The 19,787-nt window shown below is 38.1% G+C and overlaps 1 protein-coding gene across 1 annotated transcript; it reads right to left on the bottom strand.

The window, feature by feature from the left end:
* Positions 1-5,723: 5,723 nt before the first annotated feature.
* On the bottom strand, positions 5,724-16,117 carry LOC112693802. The gene is made up of 4 exons (XM_025569027.1): positions 15,333-16,117; positions 12,846-13,143; positions 11,530-11,940; positions 5,724-6,329 (listed from the first exon to the last, which is right to left on the bottom strand). Exons 1-4 carry the CDS (start codon positions 16,115-16,117, stop codon positions 5,724-5,726), a joined length of 2,100 nt encoding a protein of 699 aa, XP_025424812.1.
* Positions 16,118-19,787: the final 3,670 nt, after the last annotated feature.

Genomic DNA, 19,787 nt, shown 5'->3' with positions numbered 1-19,787 from the left:
GAATAGATAAATCTATACTGTTTTAACGATGATAATATTTTTCTGTTAACACTATTAATGTGCACCAAAAGTTTCGTGCTATTTTTGAAAAGAGATACCGTTTACGGTAGTCCAGATAGGTGTTATTTCCGAATTCCTGCGCGTTACATTATTTTGAAAAATTAATGGATAACGCATAATCATACGTTTTCGTTAGACGAATATTTTGTTTTTCTTGATATATTCGTTTTCGAATTCCATTCCGGGTTCGTGGCATGCACATTCCGCGTGATGATTACTGTCGACCGTAACGGCGCGCGAGGAGAGCGTAGTGTAGGCGCCGCAGGACACTGAACGACGGGGTCGTCAGCGCGGCCGGACGGAATGATGCATAATTGAAGTGCTGTCGATGGAAGACCACAAGACGCCGTCCGCATTTGTGTACGTGGACTACGACGAGGTCGAACACCGGCAGTGGCGGGACGACGACCAGAAGGGACGACCGAGTACTGGATAGGGGGGGGGGGGCGTGCGGAACATAAGGGGACGTGTGCGCGCAACGGCGGCGGTGAAAAGATCGTATGTGGAAAAAGCGTCGAGCACACACACGCGCACGCATACGCGCGCATAAGTTTCGTCGGAGAAAAATGTAATTCCCTAATGTGTCAGAGGGAACGGACGACGCGGACGTCGGACAGGTGGAGGAGGTAAAGCTGTTTGGTATGTCCGGCGGCGCGCACGCCGACCGTCGCGTCTCCGGGGGGTTCGGCGTGTCCGGCGGCGCGGGCGGAGAGACATTTCCCGTTAGTCCCGACCCGTCACAGTCGCCGCGTTTTCCATAAATCATCGGAGCCCCGCGCGCGCGCGCGCGCGCCCGACCGCGCGAGGGCGCCGGCGACGGGGTGTGTGGGGGCTGCGGCGGTCACGGGGACGTGGTGGGCGCGCGGGGCTACGGACGCGAAAAGAAATGGATCGAGTTATTTGTATGCGCGCGCGTGTGTGCGCGCGTGCACCTTTGTGATCTCTAGTGACCGGACGCGCCCGGACCAATATGAATTATTATCACTTTTCGGGCGGCCGGGAACGGACGGTGAGGGGTAGGAGGATGAGATGGCGGTCGAAATGAAATATCGTCTTCTCGCCGACGATGTATTCCGTACATACAGTATTCCGCGGCCCGCCGCCCGGAACACCGAGTGTGACGCGCGCACAAACACACGACTCGCGCCCGCACCCACGCACGCACACATTCGCCGGGCCGCGCGTACACAACGACGACGACGACGTGCACGCACAAGCGCCTCTCTAATAGAATCTTTCTTCGCACGTCCGCCGCGGCCGCTCGCACGTCTCGTCCAATACGCGTAATGTATAATGCATCGGGACGCCAACGACGGCCCGACCCGCCCGTGACCGTCCGACCGTCCGCGGCCGCTGCCCGTTTTTCCGCAACGTACGCGGGCGCGCGCCCCCGGCCACGGGGTTTCCGTTGTGTTCCGCCGCCGCCGCAACGCGATGTGTTTAACCGGAACCGCACGCGCCAAGAACCGTTCGGTCTCGTCCTCCGTCATCCGCGTGCGTCGCCCCTTGTGACGTGCACGCGCGTTTCGGTTCACCACCGTTTCGCGGCCGCCGCCGGACCGTTTAGGCCGACCGTGTAGGCTCTTTGCATGTGGTTCGGTTTCGACCGGACGGCAAAAATCCGATCAACCACCACCGCCGCTCGACTCACGGTTTTTACACGGCTTTCCGTCAGTCCTCGGCACAGTGCCGTGTGCCCAGTGTGACCAACGCCTGGGGCCAAGAATCGTTTTTAGAGCCCCCACCCTCTCTGTCAAATATTTTTTTGTATCTACAGGCCCTAAGGAGACTACGTAAGAATAGGGGTGTTATACAACTACTTATTTATTATTTATCAAAACTAATGAGCAATATAAGTCGTATAACTCAAACCGTTTAGGTAGAACAAAACCTTTAGATAATATCGTACAAAGCTGGTATAATTTATTCATAAATCTAATCTTCGACTGCATAAAAAATAACTTACTTTTAAATAATTGCCGATGAAATATAATTAGGTACCCGTGCAACTTCTGCGTTCCTGAACCGTGATGTGAACACTAACTTAGATGGGTTCAAAATAAAATCGTACAGCTCGTTCAAGTCAACATTCGTTTATATTATTAATGTTATTAAATTTATTATATCAAGTAACTATAATAATTCTGTATAAATGGTATATTATTGTTAAATTGTTATCGACGGCATCGTCATTTAGGGGAAAATAAATACCAATACTAAAAATAAATTAGCAACAAATGCTGATCAAGACAATATTAATGATGTCGACTACAGTTTGAGACCATGGTGTTGAACATGTTACATTTTATGAATACACACACGCACACACACACACACACACACATACACACACACAGTGGCGTATTTAGGGGGGGTCCAGGGGTACTGGACCCTCCCCAGAATCTCTCCAAAAAATAAACTAAAATTCTTACATATTTGCAAAATTGGCTATGTTAAACATTCACAAGGAAGTTGAAATTACTGTTGATGAAGTAATAGAAGAATTGGCCAAAAAATCGAGACAACTGGAATTTATTTTATAACAATACTTTACAATATATAATGTTAAATACAATATATAGGTACATATATATATATAATATTACATAAGACTATACGATTATTACATTATATATTTAGTTCAACTTCCTCCAAAAACTGTACAAGGACGTAACTATTACAATATAATATATAGTTTAAATTAATTATGTATAAACTGTGGACCCCCCCCAGAAAAAATTGAAAATACGCCACTGCACACACACATACACCTCTCGCACTCCCCTCCCACCACAGACACGGCCCTGGTCCCGAGCTTAGTATACTTTTATAAAAGTTAAGTTTTACAAGAACACACTCCAGTTGTTAGAATGATCCGTTATTAAATTATTACACTATGATTGTTCAATTGTCGCCGAAAAAAACATCAGAAATATCGTAATTTTCAATACTAGGAGATTAAAATGAGCTTATTCAATAAATTATTTAACGATCTACGAGTTTACGAAAATAAGTTTTTTAATTATTTTCGTATAATTTATCTAACAACACCGGTCAGTATTGTACGTTGAATACTGCAATTATTTTTAAAAAAATATTAAGTGTATTTAATCGTTTAATACGAAAACATTAATTTGGTCACGCGTGTATGATCATCAATTTAGTCGTTCCGTTGCCGCTATTTGAAGTGGCAGTAGACGGCTGCTACGTGGCGCAACATTTTGTCGTTACCGTGTAATATAAAAAGGAATATGCTCTTCATGATCGCAATCAGTACTCGTTCATTTCCGCTTTCGATACGTTTTACTTGTCACCGCATCGCGCGCACTCGATTTTATCATTTTATCCCCGTTCGCATAAACGTATTACATATAGCGTGGCTGTTGGAAACCTACATGTTAAAAAATCGTCCTCCTGACACGCAGTCGATATTTAACCGTGACCGAGTGTCCACAGTATACGGTTATACAGTTATACGGCAGTATTAATCCGTGCATGCCCCCTATACCCCCTTACGGTTATGTAATTACATATCACTGTGAATTCGAAATCTGTACCGAATATATTTAAAATATTTTTTGTACGAGGTTTTCGGCATTTATAACTCTTGTTTGATATAATGATTGCAACGTATAACATAATAATGATGACAAATAAAAACTCGTGCTCGAGACGTAGTAATGTGATCGGAGTGATATTGGATGATTATTACTCCGCCAGAAAACTTCCATGTCGAAATGGTGGTGTAATATAATATTTATGCGCGTAGCGTTTCGTGTAAAACAGTTCGATAATTATATTCATTGACTGTTATTATTATGCGGTGGTCACATTTCCGAAGTTAAAAAATACTCTTGAATATTTGAATAAATCATTCTCAGATTCTACGAGAGATTCATACATATTTCGTACAGATTCGTACGTACCGCGCCTCGACCCGGTATTATGCGAATCAAAATCGCATCATTTCGTTTGTGAAACTTTGACGACGAAGAATTCCTAGAAAAATTTACATTTTAAAAATGTTTCATCAAAATTTTATACGAGAAAGTTGTTCGTTTTTCATGTTCACGAGTCTTGCGTGTGTCAGAGTACGAATAATGTTAAGCAAATCACAACTCACTGAATTTATATCGATTGACTTATATCAGTTGACTGTGTTATTCTAGGACATATGGAATAGTGCATGTTTCAATTATATTTTTTTTTACAAAATACAGATCGCTGTTTCAGGGGCTAGATTTACAATTTTCGACCCGATTGTGAAATGTCCGAATGTGTAAAATCCAGTTGTGTATTTATATGAATAAAAAGTAAACGCTGTAATAGGATTTAAATAATTCACGGATTATAAACACCATTCACTGTACACAATTCTTTATTGTTGTACTGTTAATTTTCAAAGAAATTCGCGGTACGTCGTACACAAAATACATATATTACACATATAAAGGAATTGTCACGTCACGATGGTGTTTTGTTGTGTGACACCTTTGATATTTCAATACACGTACCCCAGGGATATTCTATTAAATCCGATGATATTGTCATAAGCACACACGCACGCGTGCACACATATCTCAAGTGAATCAGCATAATATTGAGAACCTTAATAATAACCGATACATTAACTCGATTCTGGCGTAAGTGACTACTACAAGTGTCGCACTTGATTTAACTCGATCATAATATATTATACAGTATACTCATTGTATATATATATATATATATAGATTTAGAGAGATGCAAGAAATATGAAAACATTATCCGTTTCGTTAACCGTTTGCGTTTTTCGAACTGCATATTATTTTGATTTAAACAATTTAATTCAATCATGCTCCTTTATCAACAGCAACATCATATTATGTTATTTACAATGGCATTATTTTTTTTTCACACCCAAAGTTTTAATAATTGGTTTAACTTTTTTACCTACTTAAATTCAATATTAAAATTTGATTAGGTGTACGTATACAAGTAATACCGACGAAAAGTGAATAATTTGATTTTCAATAAGTACGAAGAAATTTAAACTTCAAAAATCCAGTTACCTACGATTACTACTCGCATATAGTACTCGGGGCTGAATTAAGGGGGGGGGGGCTAAGGGTAGCTATAACCTCAGTACGATGGTCAAAAGAGCATTTTAATTAATATTTTTTACAAATTACTAATTCTGAATAAAAAAATGAATTTTTTTTGGATGAAAGGGCATTACCAAAAGTAATATCCACCTTTATATTATGATCATCGGGCCTGATAATATTAGAAAATTTTCATTTCATATCATGATGTATGTTAATTACGTGGATGCCTGTGTATGCCTGGCATCAAGTATTTCGGATTCAAATTAATGATTCCATAAAAACTACTCGCGTGATTGATTAAGCCCGTAGAAGTGTTGACATTTAAACCGTTTGCGTTTTAAACCAAGTCATCGACAATCGCGATGCATAAACTTAACGATGCGCGTTGTTAAAACAATAATAATTGTATTTAGAATGAACAGGAGCATAAAATATTAAATTCGAATATGAAATTGTATTTACAGTAGACCGGTTAGCACACGTGTACAGACCGTATACGTTGCGACGATCGCGGGGCGTGTTTGACATGATGTTGTTTTTTAGAGAAAAAAAACAACGAGCCGGAGATTGCACGAATCATACGACGACCCGAGCTTTTCTAAACGATATCGGTTTCCTCGACCTCGTCAAGTTGTCGGCGTCTTTGGGCGTTATGAAATACTGTACGATTTCTTCGGCCTGATGTTTCATCTGCTCCCGGGTCAGTATACCGGCTGCGGTGGCCACGGCCTTCGGGTCAGTCTCCACTTCGACCTTATGCAGCTCCTGCCGGTTCTGCTCCTTTCTCTTCAGCACCGCGTTCTGTATCTGACACTGTTGCTTGAAAGTGAAGTACGCCCTAGCCGTCGGCTGACTGCGGTCAGTGGGGTCGAAGCTCCTACCACCCAAGTACATCATACATGACTTCACTTTGATGTGCACTTCCGCCACCAGTTTTCGGCAGGCGTCCACTGCTAATTCCCAACCGGACTTGGTCTCGCAGCGTTCACGTTGGTCTGACGCGAAAGACGTTTCCGTCGCGCCCGGAAGTGTTTTGTTCGAGATCTCGTGGTTGTTTCCATCCACGTTGCCCGAGGTCGTTACTAAACATAGCCCTTCTAACATCGACACCGCGTCTGACATCGTCTCGGAGCACTTGGTCCGATTTTTCAAATACGCTTGATACCTTCTCGCAGGCGGTACCTGAGCGGCATATGAAAAAAAATAAAATAAACATAAATACGAGAGAAAAAAACTGAAAACTGAAAGCATAGGTGATTGCTTATTATTAAGTTTTTATTTTTACTTTACCCAAATTCAGGTTTTTTAAGTACGATTTATATGGACAGTTTTTCAGTGCTATATTTACGTTACGCTCTACCACTATATTATTTCAGCGGAGGCTCAATTTTCATAAGACTTTCGAAACAATCCCATTGACGATACCTGTTTTGGTGGTTTCTCACTAATATAATACATTTTACAAAGATGACTATTTAAGGGAAATTTACAATTTAGGCTTGTTTACCAGTACGCAGTGTATATTTTTTATTGAAAATAATTTTTTTCGGTTCTACGATAGTAAATTGCTTCTCTCCGACGGTTCATAACGTATAAACGTTCAACAAAAATCCCAAAGTCATTATGAAATTATATCACACGCATTAATCCTTAACGATGCGATTGTGCTATAAACGCCAACAAATTTTGAAATGTATTTACTATTCTTTATAACGCTATCGAAACGTTAATAAAATGTCATGTTTTATCGTATTCAAAGTTTAGGAGCACAAAAGGCGATAAATTAAACGGTGATTTTGTTTTCTCAAAATGTACATTTTTTTCTCGGTATATTTTTTTTCGTTTCATAACGGCCGTTACGGCATAGTCCTCCACATAATTCCCGTCACCCCATCCGACGCGATAAACATTTGAATGCCCATTCGCCCGGAAAGGTCCTTTGGGTAATCTTATGTGTTTAAAATGATGTCATGCTTTACTACTGTAGTACACACCATCTTATACGGCCTATTGAGAATCATTCACCTCGAGGCTAAAACAATTTACTGTCACAATATAAGTCAAAAGACAAAATATATGGCGTATAATATTCGGTCACAACTTTATATCTAAAACAATGATACGCAATACTAAAATATAAGGCCCACCAAAGTAACGTGACGTGTAGCGTTGGGAAAGGAGTAATAACAAATACGTAACAACAAAATGACGATTGGTGTGCCACAACTAGATATTTAACTAGATATCTTGTAAATAGTAGTATTAATACCATCTCAGTTTTCGATATGTCTTCGACATCGGACGGCAAAAGTTTTTTAGCATTAGTGAATTTAATAAATATTAATAATGCAAATAAAAAAAAGTGTTGTTTTCATCCATACTGAAAAGTAAATCGAAAAATTAAAAATGGATGGACTTCAATTATTTCAACAAAATGTATATTAACATCTGGCCCATCAAAAACAATTTAAATTTATTAATTATTAATATCATAAATAAACGAAAATAATTTCGAAGCGTTTGATACTGGAGCAACATAGCACGTGATATAAAATGGAACATGCTGCAATTGAATGACGTCGACATAACATGTCATTTGTTATATCACTGTCGTATCAGCGATGTGAAATGATGTACCTATCTAATTTTATTATTTTATGTATTGCGTTATACAGTCAAATGATGCTTCATCATTATCCGCAAAGGTGGGCATTAACTAGTTAAAAAGTTAATTTTTTTTTTTAACTTTTTAACTTAACTAGTTTAATTGGCAGTTTAAATAACTTAGCTTTTCACAGTTGATTTAAAAATGACCTATCAAGTTCAAACATTTTTGAAATTGTTCGTTTATAGAAAAATATTTACATAAAAATTAAATAATCATGTAAAGTAAAATGGTTGTATACACTATACATCAGATGTCATATTAGATTTTGTAAGTTGGGGGCCCACCTTTGAATATTGGGTTCTGGCCGTGGATACAAAATGTTATGTTTAAAAAATTTTAACTATAAAGATAAATAGATATGGTACCTAGTGAATGGCCCCTTGATGTGCTATGCGGTCTAGGACATCTCGGCGTGGGCATTTCGACGCGGCCGTCTCGGCGTAAACCATTTTGGCGTGAACCCATTTCGGGGTGCATTCAATTCTTTTAGACTTATATTTTTTAATTTGATTTTTAAATCAGAACTAACAACTATGCCGAGACAGCCAACCGACGACCTAATTTACAAATAGGCGTGCAGCATCCAACCTTATGGCCAACCTTATGAACATTAATTTCTTGTTTGAGAAAAGTACAATTTGATCGTGATACATTTTATAATCAATTAAAAGCTGGAAAAAGTTCTCCACGGAAAAAAAGAAGTATATCGATGTAAATAGAAGAATAAAAAAAACTTGTAAATAATAATAACAATCGTGACATCATTAGTTTTTTAAGGGGGATAGCCTATAATATTAGTTATCATTAGTTTATTTTAATTTTATTTATATTAGGTTAGATATATAGAGGGATAATCATTATTATCATTATTATTGTTGGCCGATGCCGTATCGCATAATATAATTTACACAAATATAAATTATGTAGCGTGTTTAGAATCACATACTATACTGGCGTATAACGCGTTTATAATAAAAATCAAATTAAAGAATATAAGTCTAAAAGAATTGAATGCACGCCGAAATGGGTTCACGCCAAAATGATTTATGTTGAAATGGCTAGGCCGAGACGGCCACGCCGAGATGTCCGGGTCCGTGTGCAATGTCATAGTATTTTTCAAACACTTGGGCATCACTGTTATATTTTATAATAAAATTGTTTATTATGATTTAGGAAATTAGATCTTTCTAAAGAACCCAATCGCTTTTCATGTGATCTATGTACTAGTAAAAAAAAGTAGATTAACTTTTTTTAAACCGAGTTAAATTAATTGGTTACTATTAACTTTTAACTTATCGATCTTGTGTTCTCTTAACCCGGAGTTAATTATTTTCATTAAATTGCCCACCTTTGATTATCCGATTATGTATAGTGTATTACGCGTACATCGACCGTTGAACGGTTTCATATGTAAACATACGCAATTATAATTATTTCAACGGCTGGATCGTGACGATAATCATATTTTATGTGATCGTAAAGTTAATGGTTTTTATGACGAAACATAATGTCTTGAAGTGGCAAATCGAATTATTCGGCTACTACGCGTGAGAGATCGTTTAACGCGGAACGCGTTGAATCCGAATACGCGCACGGTTGTGTACGGTGATCGACGTTCGCGGGCTAAATTAATTATGCGGTTAGGGCCCGCCCCTTTGGCTGCATTTCCGATCGCAACAACAACGGGTGCGCGTGCGTTACGGTCGGGCGAGTGCGTGTGTGTGTTTTTTTCCCTTTTTAATAGCTCGTTAAAATCTCGGTTTTGATAAATCGGATCCGGGAAAACAATTTTCGTTTCTCGAGTTATCGCGCGGGCCCCGGCGGTAGCGCACGGGCCGCCGTGGTGTTTCACGCAGCACGTGTCCGCGATGTAATAATTTGTTCCGCTTGTCGTGTCGAATGTGCCGAGTCGTGGTCGGGGATCCGGTTATTACGGTCCGGGCCCGTGACTAAACAATACGATACGCTCGTGTTGCGTGCGCGCACGCTAAACGATCGCCGGTGCCAACACTGCCGTCGGTCGCGCAATACGGGTCCGTTACGACCCGCGGAAACACTGGGCTTAAAAATCGCCCGGCGGAGCGCTTGATCCCTCGCAACGTTTTTGAAAACGCGTCCCGTTTGGCGTCTCGCCGAAAAGTACACTGGACCGCTGCTACACTTACGTCCGGTGAAAAGTATAATAGCCCCTCCCCCCCCCCCCCCACATGGTATATAGTTAATTATTTATACGCTCGTAGTGTATAGAGTTTTCAATGAAATCGTGTTGTTTTATGTTTCAACTGTCGGCAGTTATTATGTACGTTTCGTCGGCGACTGATGATTCCGAAACACAGTGTTATTATTTGCCAAAGACGAAAAACTCTTTTAAAATATTTAAAGCTACTCGTTGAATAAGTTGTCCGTTTTGCAGCGCAAACATTTATCGTACGGAAAATCGCGAGAAATTTAATTACATATAGAAGCATTTATATGGGGGGTTTTTTTTTTGTGTTTTGTATCTTACTGTTGAAACCTTATTTTAATCATCGGTGAATATCACGCGCTGATAATAGAATCATGTTGAGCTTGTAAATTCCACACCCTTTTTGTGTATGGTAACTATTCGAAACGCCTTTATTTCGAGAATTTTCAGATTCATTGTGGATTCGACGAAAACACGACGAGTTTGTTCGCACATGGGATGCGTGGAGCAACGTGTTCCAAAGACATTTTCCGACTCTTATCATTGCGCTTAGCAGCGGTTCCCAAATTTTTACGACCACGGAACCTTTAAGAAATTTTTTTTGATTCGTGGAACCCCAACGTTTCTAACTTAACACCAATTCTGTAATTATTTATAGTTGCATTTATTTTTAATATTGAAAAATCAATAATCCAAAAAATTGTTTTAAAGATACTTCATGATTATTGCTTACTAGAATTACTGTTCTCAAGGTTCCGCGGAACACACTTTGGAAGTCGCCGCTTTAAAGCGTCCCGTACACGGTATATACTATTCGTATTAACTTGCAGTAAGTGATATCCGACACACTATAATACGACTTGTCTTACTGAAAGTTGTTAAACTCATGGTATATTGGTACGAGCGTAATGCTTAAAAACTAATTTCAAAACATGTGTTTAACATTATATTTAATAAATAATACAAATTAATAGTGTAACAGTATATTCAATGTTTATTTTCAATTTTTTTGTTATGGCTCTCGTGTTAAAAAAAAAAAAAAAAAAAACCAAAGCTAGTATTGTGGTTACGTTGTTGTTGAATAGTGATGAAAAAAAAGACAAATAACTCAACAATATTAACAATAAATAAAAACAATGACAACTGACAAGTACAATATTATTGAATAAAAAAACAGTATTTTATAATATAAAAAAATAACAATGAATTCAATTTTCAAATATTATCAGTTATGGTTCACAACTGCTAGGTGATAAAAAAGAACATAATATTATAATAAATCATATTATAATAATTAAATCGATCAAACCTATTGTAGGTTCGATAGATTTTATTCAAATTCAAACTTCATCCCGTCGTATTACAAGTTGTACAACAATACCAAACACGTTACGATAATCGCTTATGAAATCGTATCAAACAAAGTTGTACAATTTGTCGAACGATTAATTGCACCGTGTACGGGCCGCTTGAGTCTTTACAACACTTTCGGTAATCAGGATATTTTGTTCCTACACACGCATATTTACTTGACATCGATCGAGTTTTCCTGCGAGGTTGTCCAGCTGGAACCAAAGTTCGTTGAACAGCTCACTGTATTCGGAAATCTCTATGTTGACGTAATGCAATTTTTTTTTCTGCACCTCCAACCCGTCCCGCTGAACACGCTCTTTTTCCACATCCAAAAGCAATGTCGACTCCGGTACGCAGTTCAGTCTATCCGACTTTAGGTCAGCCGCTTCCTCCATATTCTTTTTCAAGACCCCGTACAGGTGCTTTCGCACGCTTACCATTTTTTTTATTCGCATTTCTACATTTTTTACCGTAGTAAAATACTGTAGAACTTCTGCCATGTCGCCAAAATCTAACGTGTCGCAAACGTATTCCGCGGCTTCCATCGCTTTGGTGTATTCTTGGTCACCGAACTTCAACAGATTGACCTGCGAACGATTTATACCATTCAACAAAAGATAATATCATTGTCGCAGTCATGATTTTACGAGGAAATAATTAATAAAATTACAAACAGTATTGTTTTGTCGGCGTAGGCAGATAATAATTAATGAACTGTTTGCATGAATACTTTTTAAGTTATCTAATCCTCCTATAATTGAATAATTATCAAAAGTGTAGAGTAAAAGAGTATTATTTATAATGAGGTGTTATCCTGTACAACATAATTTATACGGTGTTGTTTAATTTTTCACAAATTAGGATCAGTATCGGTCTACTGAACTTAATTTAACAGAATTTTTTTCAAACACAATCATCAAGTGTAATTTATTAGTTTTCGGGATTTACATATTATATTAATTGTTTGTTCAATCAAAAGGATTATATATATATAAATTAACACAAAAAACTCAACACCATAAAATAATTCTGAAATTAATGACAGGTAACATTTATAAATTTACTTTTATCACTATACATAAAGATATAATAATCTACGAGTTGATAAATTAACAAAAACGTTATTAAACGTTACAAAAAAAAAAAAAAAAAAATTAGAGAAAGTCAAATAAAATTTGTATTAATAAATACGAAACCAACTTTTGAACTTTTGATATTACAAATATTTAAAGACATTATCTTAAGGCGTTATATGTGTAAACATTATTCGATTAAACTATATAAATAAAATAAGAATAAAAATACAATCGATTTAATGAAAATATGAACAATACCGTACCTAATAAAACTAACTTTCTTTAATTGCGTATAGACGTAACAACACGTTATGATGGGGTGAGACCAAAGTGTTCGGACAGACGCAATGAAAATATTATTTTCTTTTTTTAGCAAAGTATTGTATAATAATTTGTATGAAGTCTCGAATACGAACTTTATCCACGGGATACGTGTAATGGAATGACGCCACTGACTCTGTGTCCGTTTTCTGTTCATCGTTTTTATCGATTATGCTATCTTTCGAGAGAAAACTTTCTTTTTTCCGATACATGAAATTTTCCATTGGCCCGTCGTTGATCCAAACTGTCAGTGGTAATTTTTGATCGGTATCAAAGAATGAGGACAACTTATTCAAATTATCCGATGATTGACTATCAGATCCGGACATTAAGGGCGTATCTGGCTCGGTTATTTCGAAATTAATCTTCTCCATTAAGTCCTTTTGTATTTTACTTGAAATTATCTTATTCCTTTTTAAAAAATTTTCGAATAATTAATTTTTAATAAATATACGTGTATATGTATATCTCAGTATTGCCACTATAGTTAATTTTTCCAGATGAAAAGGCTTAATTTTATACACATATTTCTGAATTTTATTTTAGTGGCATATATACATTGATGATTAAAAATTAATATACATCAAAATCATACATTTTTTACTCAAAAATAATATTTTTATAATAATAGATGTGCGCTATACATGGTCCGTCATTTTTACTTGTTCAGCGTTCCGTTAACTTCTATAGGGTTTTTGATGTGTTGCATTATACATGATTCTACTTTGCTTTATTACTTTATTAATCCATAGCATAAAAAAGATTGATTACAAATGTCGATAGAGGATTTGTATCACTACACTCCCATCCCCATCCCCAGAACTATTAAACCTCTGAAAAAACGTTTTATAGTCTATCGGATAAGATACAATTTATGTTATAAATCCATGACGGCACTTAGGAATACAAAAATATACACAATAATAATGGTAATAAAGACACACAATGGATCATGTATATCTTTAGACATAATACGCTATGTGATCAATAACTGACGATAAATAACGATGCAATTCTGCTAGAGATGATAGAGTCGCAATGGAAAAATGTTTTTTTATGATTTTTAATTTCTATAGTGACTACATGCACTATTGTGGTGATAAATATTTCAGACATTTGTGTAGTACCTATATCATTGCGGTTATCAATATTTTGATATTTCTGCACGTCAAGATTGAATAAAAATAGTATTAATATTTGAATTTCGGTTGAGGTACGTGAGAAAAATGTTATAATTCAATAAATCATATTATTTAGTAATTTGGCTTGGTCATGTAGTACTGAAGTGAGAAAATATGTTTCTTTCATTTTCAACTAGAACTATTTATTAACGTCAGAGGATCAGGGTCAATTCCCTATTCAACGCAGGAACTCGATACATATACATCTTTAAAGTCCACACCTGTCAATAGTAAAGCTCAATCAATTACATTCGACAAGCATTGGTTACTTGGTGTATGATAATCCAACCGAACGCCACCATATTTTGACATGTATAAAAACTGACGTGAGAAAAATTGCTTCTATTTCGAAAAAGTCTGAATATTAAATTTTTTAATACTTTTTTATGATAATGACGATGTTTAAATGTAGTGAGTTCGTTTGTTAGAAAATACATAGTCTTTACTGAATTAATCGCAAATCTCAAAGACTATAAATACGAATGAAAAATCTAAGGTTAAACACCTGTCGTATATGGATTAACAATACCGAGATGAGCATTTGAGCTTTTATTATTCTTTTATCAGAATATAAACAAGTAACAATTTTATAGACGCTAAAGTGGAAAAAATCTGTTAAAGAAACTATAAAACATTAAACACGCGACAAAATAAAACTTAAATGCAAGGACGTGCACTTTTCTATGACGAAGATGATTTTTCTAAATTTATAAAACTTCTCTTGTTATCGTTTACGTCTGATTCACGCAAAATCTACGTACTTTAATAACGGGGTTATAACGACTGAATTATGTCATAAGGCAAGACATAACGATCTTTTGTTAAAGGACTTCACAAAATGTAATATTAAAACTTTAAATAATAAGAATGATACGTAATAAGCCTTTTAAAATCGGATTTCAATTTACATTATTTTTTTTTTTAACAAGTTGAATTGGCTAGTTAGACACACAAAACAATTATAACAAAAAACAAAATGTAGATTTTATAAAACGCCGTTCGAAATATATCACATTAATAGGAAACGGAAAATGTTTATAATCACTACAGATTCCGGTTTTATCAAGAGTAATATGGGAATGATTTAAAACTGATTACAGAACCTGTACAATATTATACTATTGACGCGTTGTTTACGATAATATTATCATATAAATATGTTAACCACGTAACTGTACATCGTGCTATACAAGCGAGATCGACGAAACGCAGGGGAATCGATAATTTTCGAAATAAAAAATGATAGATGTACGTTTGGATCACGGTTTAGCTGGGTAAAACACGACGAAGAAAAGTGGATAAGTTCAGCTATTCCAATACACTTAGACGGTAGACATCAGAGAATAATGGCCACGAGGATGGTTTTTAGCCGGGCTTGGGCGGAATAAAGAAATGATGGACCTTTTGGATTCCAGAACGGCTATGTTGGACTTGAGGTACCGCGACAACGCGTGTTTGCGGTAAATGGCCTTTTCGTGCTTGGCCATGGCCTCGCGGTAACGCCGGTCGAACTCCGCGTATTCCTTTTGTGCCGTCGTGCCGTAAGATATCAGCTCGACCACGATGGCCGCCAGCTGACGCGCCTCGGTCACGAGCTGCTCGTTGAGCTTCTTGTACATAGCCTCGTTGTCAGCCATGATGCTGTGCGTGTCGGCCATCCACCGGTTGCACAGCCTAAGCGCGTCCACGGTCTTCGCGGTCGCGGCCATCCCGCCGGGCCCGGCGGCAGCTGCCTCCGTCGCGGCCGCTGCGGCCTCCTCCATCGCCGTCTTGTTGAACTGGTAGTGGGCTATACGGGTTTGCAACCGGGCCAGCGCAGCCGTCTTGTCGGCCACCCGGGCCCGGCAGTCGACCGTCCGCTGCCTGTACCGCGCCAACTTGAACTGCAGCGATCGCTCCACCGCTTCCGCCGAGTCCATCAGCTCGTACGCGGCCCGCCCGTCGGCCGCCGGCACATCCCTCAGCAGCGCGCCCACGTGCGTTCGGTCTATATTTTTTAGCGCGGCCACTTCAAGCTTGGCGTCGGCCAGTCGACCGGCCAACGCGGCGTTGGCCAATCGTTGGCACTCCGCGCGCGCCTCGGCCGCCGGTTCACCGATTTCCGCCAGCGACTTCAGCACGTCCCGTTTCCGAGCGTTCGACCATCTCGGGTCGTCCGCCCATTTCAACCGCACGTAATCGTTCATGTTTCTGTTCTCCGTTTCCCTCGCAACGGGCGCGTATCGTTATGTATTTCCCGTGACTTTCTCCGGTGCTGCCGGTGTTGGTTCCTATTCCGATTCCCGGTCTCCTAGGTTACCGCGTTTCGCTTTTACCGCGATATATCGTTTCGCACTAATGTTCGAACACACTGTTATCATTGTTATCTTACGATCGTCCGCATATTATTATCCTTGATGAACGTGTGAACGGTTCTAGTGGGTATAATGCGACATGCGAATAAATAATCGAATAAGAAAATATCAAAAACCGTTCGGCAACAACTAACGAGTTCCCAGTTAACAACGAGAACAATATTATAGTAATTGTAACATCATTGCAGTATTCGCTTTTTAACAACATGAATATTATTACAGTGTCGCATAACGGGGACATTAGGTAATTTACATACTTTATGAGTTACATTTAACTTCTATCAAATAATCAGCTTTTTACAATAACAGTAATATTATACAAGTAACTTTTAATCTAGACGTATTTTTGAATGGCGATTGAATGTCTCATAAGTAAATCAATATTACTACATCAATTTATTGTACACAAAACTTATTTTGTTAAAAATCCAAAATCTAGGCTTAGAAATTGTATGAAAGTTATTGAATTTTTATTGCTGTAAATTATATAGATATATATAAGTATATAAAATTGATGACAAGTCACATATTTCAATGCATACTAAATAATACATGCTCGATAAATTTCATTTATTTTATTATTTATACTGTACCTGAGACAGTACACGACATTATTTGGCGATCATCTAAATACACGTGTCTAGTAATTTGTTTGGACGGTACGTGAAAATTGACGTCCTTTGTAAAATCATAAAAAGTGTAAATAGCTGTTTCGTAAACAAAAAAAAAATCACATGGAACCATCGCGTTATTGTGTAGCGTCTGAAAACCGTGAAAACTCGTATCCCTTTGAAGTAGACGAATAACGGGTCCCGAAGCGCACTGCAGTGTTTTTGTGACACAATACGACTATTTTCGCGGCCGGTTCGATTAGTTAAAGTTCTTTTTGATGGTATATGTTTTGAAGTAGGTATTTCCTTTTGAATTGTTTGGATTCTTTTTTTACTGTTTTAATAATCTGAAATGTTTCGCGCGTGCAAGAGAGCGTATCGATATACACATGTATATAAGTTATGCAAATCTTGAGTTCCAAACTCGTGAGGTATACGCTTTTGTTCCAGCGTAGTTTTCTATTCCTTGATTTCAAAACGTTTTCGAAAAATGATGACGTATTTTAGCTTTTATGTATAATCGGGGTCTAATTTTGTAATGAAAAAATAAAATAAATACGTATCGCACGTCTCAGTCAATGACGAATGTCAAATCCATAATTAAAATGTATTTATGACAAATGGCACTTTCTCCGTTATTGGCCATAAATCACGAATCACTGCTGTAATAAGCAACTTTTGGAGAAAATTAATATTTGGTACCTGATATGACCAGCTGTAGTATCATAATAGAAATACGGCCGCGGTGGGGTTCGGAGACCCGTTATACCACAACCTAATAGTTATAACTAGGGCTCAAAAGTTGATGATCTTAAAAATATTAAAAAATGATCTAAAAAAAAAAAGATGCAAATATGATAAAAAAGACAAAAAAAACAAAAATTTCCTTAAAAATTACCTAAAAAAATAGCAAATATTTTTTATAAATTAATAAAAATATATTTTCTTAAATATTTTACTCTATTTTACTATAACATTCCATATAAATTTATCAAAATTTATAAATTACTCAAAATATGACATAAAAATGACAACAAATATCCTTAAAATATGAAATTCAAAATTTTCAAATAATTGTCTTACAAATTTATCAAAGCTTACAAATTACTCAAAAATCAAAATAATTGCATTGTACAATTAGAGCGTATTTAATGTTATCAAAAGTAAATAAACGACGATTATCTGTTTATAAATATTTAAATTTGGAAAAACTTCTCTACACGTCCATTGAAATGATTGGGAGGCACATACGAGCTCTAACAGACGTTTTAATTTTTGTCATTTTGAAAATACTACAAAAAAATAATAAAATTTAGATAGGTATAATAGGTACTATGCACAATGAAATGACAACAGCGCGACAACTGTAATCGACGAGATAAAATCGGATATTCATCGAACATTAGGAAAAAATAATAAAATGTAGGTATAACAATATTCACTACAATACGACAACTACGAATGTAATCGGACAAGTCTTAAGTTATCGGCATAATGGTCAACAAGAAAGGATAAGAAGTGAACAAGTGTGAAATCAGTGAAAATGACTAAAACTGTTAAAAAATTACTTAAAAAGTATTAAACACCAAAAAATGCAACAAAAAAAAAAAAAAAAAATTCAAAATGCATCAACTTCCGCGCCCTAGTTAAAACCCATGTAAATGTATAGCAGGCACTAACACCGCGTGTCCCGTGTTTAGTTAACGTATTGTGCGTTGTACGTGAATAGGTTTTAATAATAATACGAATATGTACTCGTATCAATATGCAAATGGTCAATTATCAGCACGACGATCGGTGACCGCACTCGAACGGACGGTGAAACAGGGGCGCGTTTTCAACTGTCATTGGCGGGGGAGGGGGAGGGCAGTGCGTATATCGATCCGCGAACAAAATCGACCGATAAGATCGAACGTGCCGCGTTGGGATCGTACGGTCGTGCCGATGTCGCGCAAGAACGACCGCGGCCGTACGTCGCACGTTGGATTATTTTAATTAGTTATCGGACGCGTCGCAACGTTAAGCCGTCCGTCGTCCGGCGAAAGCGACCAAACGTGTTCAGTTGGTGCGGACGACTCGCGCGTGCACGCGGCCCGTGCGGATGGGTGTACGTGCGCCGCCCCCACCCCCTCAACCCCCGTGTGCGTGCACGCAACGACGGACGGCCAATTGCGAAACCCGACGCTCCGTTCGGGGGGCATTTCGCTTATTAATCGAAGCGTCGAGGCAGAACTCGTCGGTCGGTCCGCGGCACCGTTGCCGCGCGCGCCAACGTCCCCCGAGGCTTCCGGAATGGAACCGGGGGTAGAGGGGGAAAAAAAATTAAAGTAAAAACGAACGCACCCCGAACCGGAGGGGAAAACGTGAAAAAGTTACGGTGCGGGGAGAGTGGCAAAATAATATAATACATACACACGTATATATATATATATATATATATATTTCCGCACGACTCTGCTATAGCGTTATTATTATTATTTCCCTTTTCGTGCCCTCGGTTGCACTGTTTTCGCGGGCCGATATTTTCCCTTCTTTGTCCCGTTGACTCACCGCTGCGCGTCGTCGTCGTTCTTTCTTGCGACCCTGTTCGTCGGACGCGTGTATTCCGCGAACCGAGGTCAACCGAACGCCAGCTATATTATTATACGCAATGTGTTACGTCAAAACCGTAACCAACCGGGACCTCTGTCGCAGAACCGTGAGGAGGGGGGTGCTGCAGCACAGAGAATAACAGACACTTAAATCTGTGAAGCACACCGATTCACGAATGCAAACTTCCCACGAACCATCGACGGTCTTGGTAAAACTTTTAACATTTTCGTTCGAAAATAAAACCTTTAAGCTTGCATTTTTTACGTTGAATAAATAATTTTAAGTTGGAATTTTTAAAC

Source organism: Sipha flava, unplaced genomic scaffold, assembly GCF_003268045.1.
Source record: "Sipha flava isolate LNK unplaced genomic scaffold, YSA_version1 0_pilon_pilon, whole genome shotgun sequence".
Lineage (NCBI taxonomy): Eukaryota > Metazoa > Arthropoda > Insecta > Hemiptera > Aphididae > Sipha > Sipha flava.
The sequence above is the reverse complement of the archived record's forward strand: the minus strand, read 5'-3'. Positions and strand labels throughout refer to the sequence as shown.

What these genes read in the sequence shown, in the direction of transcription:
- LOC112693802 (XM_025569027.1), bottom strand. Translation starts at nt 16,117, where the DNA reads ATGAACGATTACGTGCGGTTGAAATGGGCGGACGACCCGAGATGGTCG. An exon ending in GCCGTTCTGGAATCCAAAAG is followed by an intron (nt 13,144 to 15,332) that starts GTCCATCATTTC and finishes GATAATTTCAAG; the next exon opens with TAAAATACAAAAGGACTTAA. An exon ending in ACACGTATCCCGTGGATAAA is followed by an intron (nt 11,941 to 12,845) that starts GTTCGTATTCGA and finishes AATCGTTCGCAG; the next exon opens with GTCAATCTGTTGAAGTTCGG.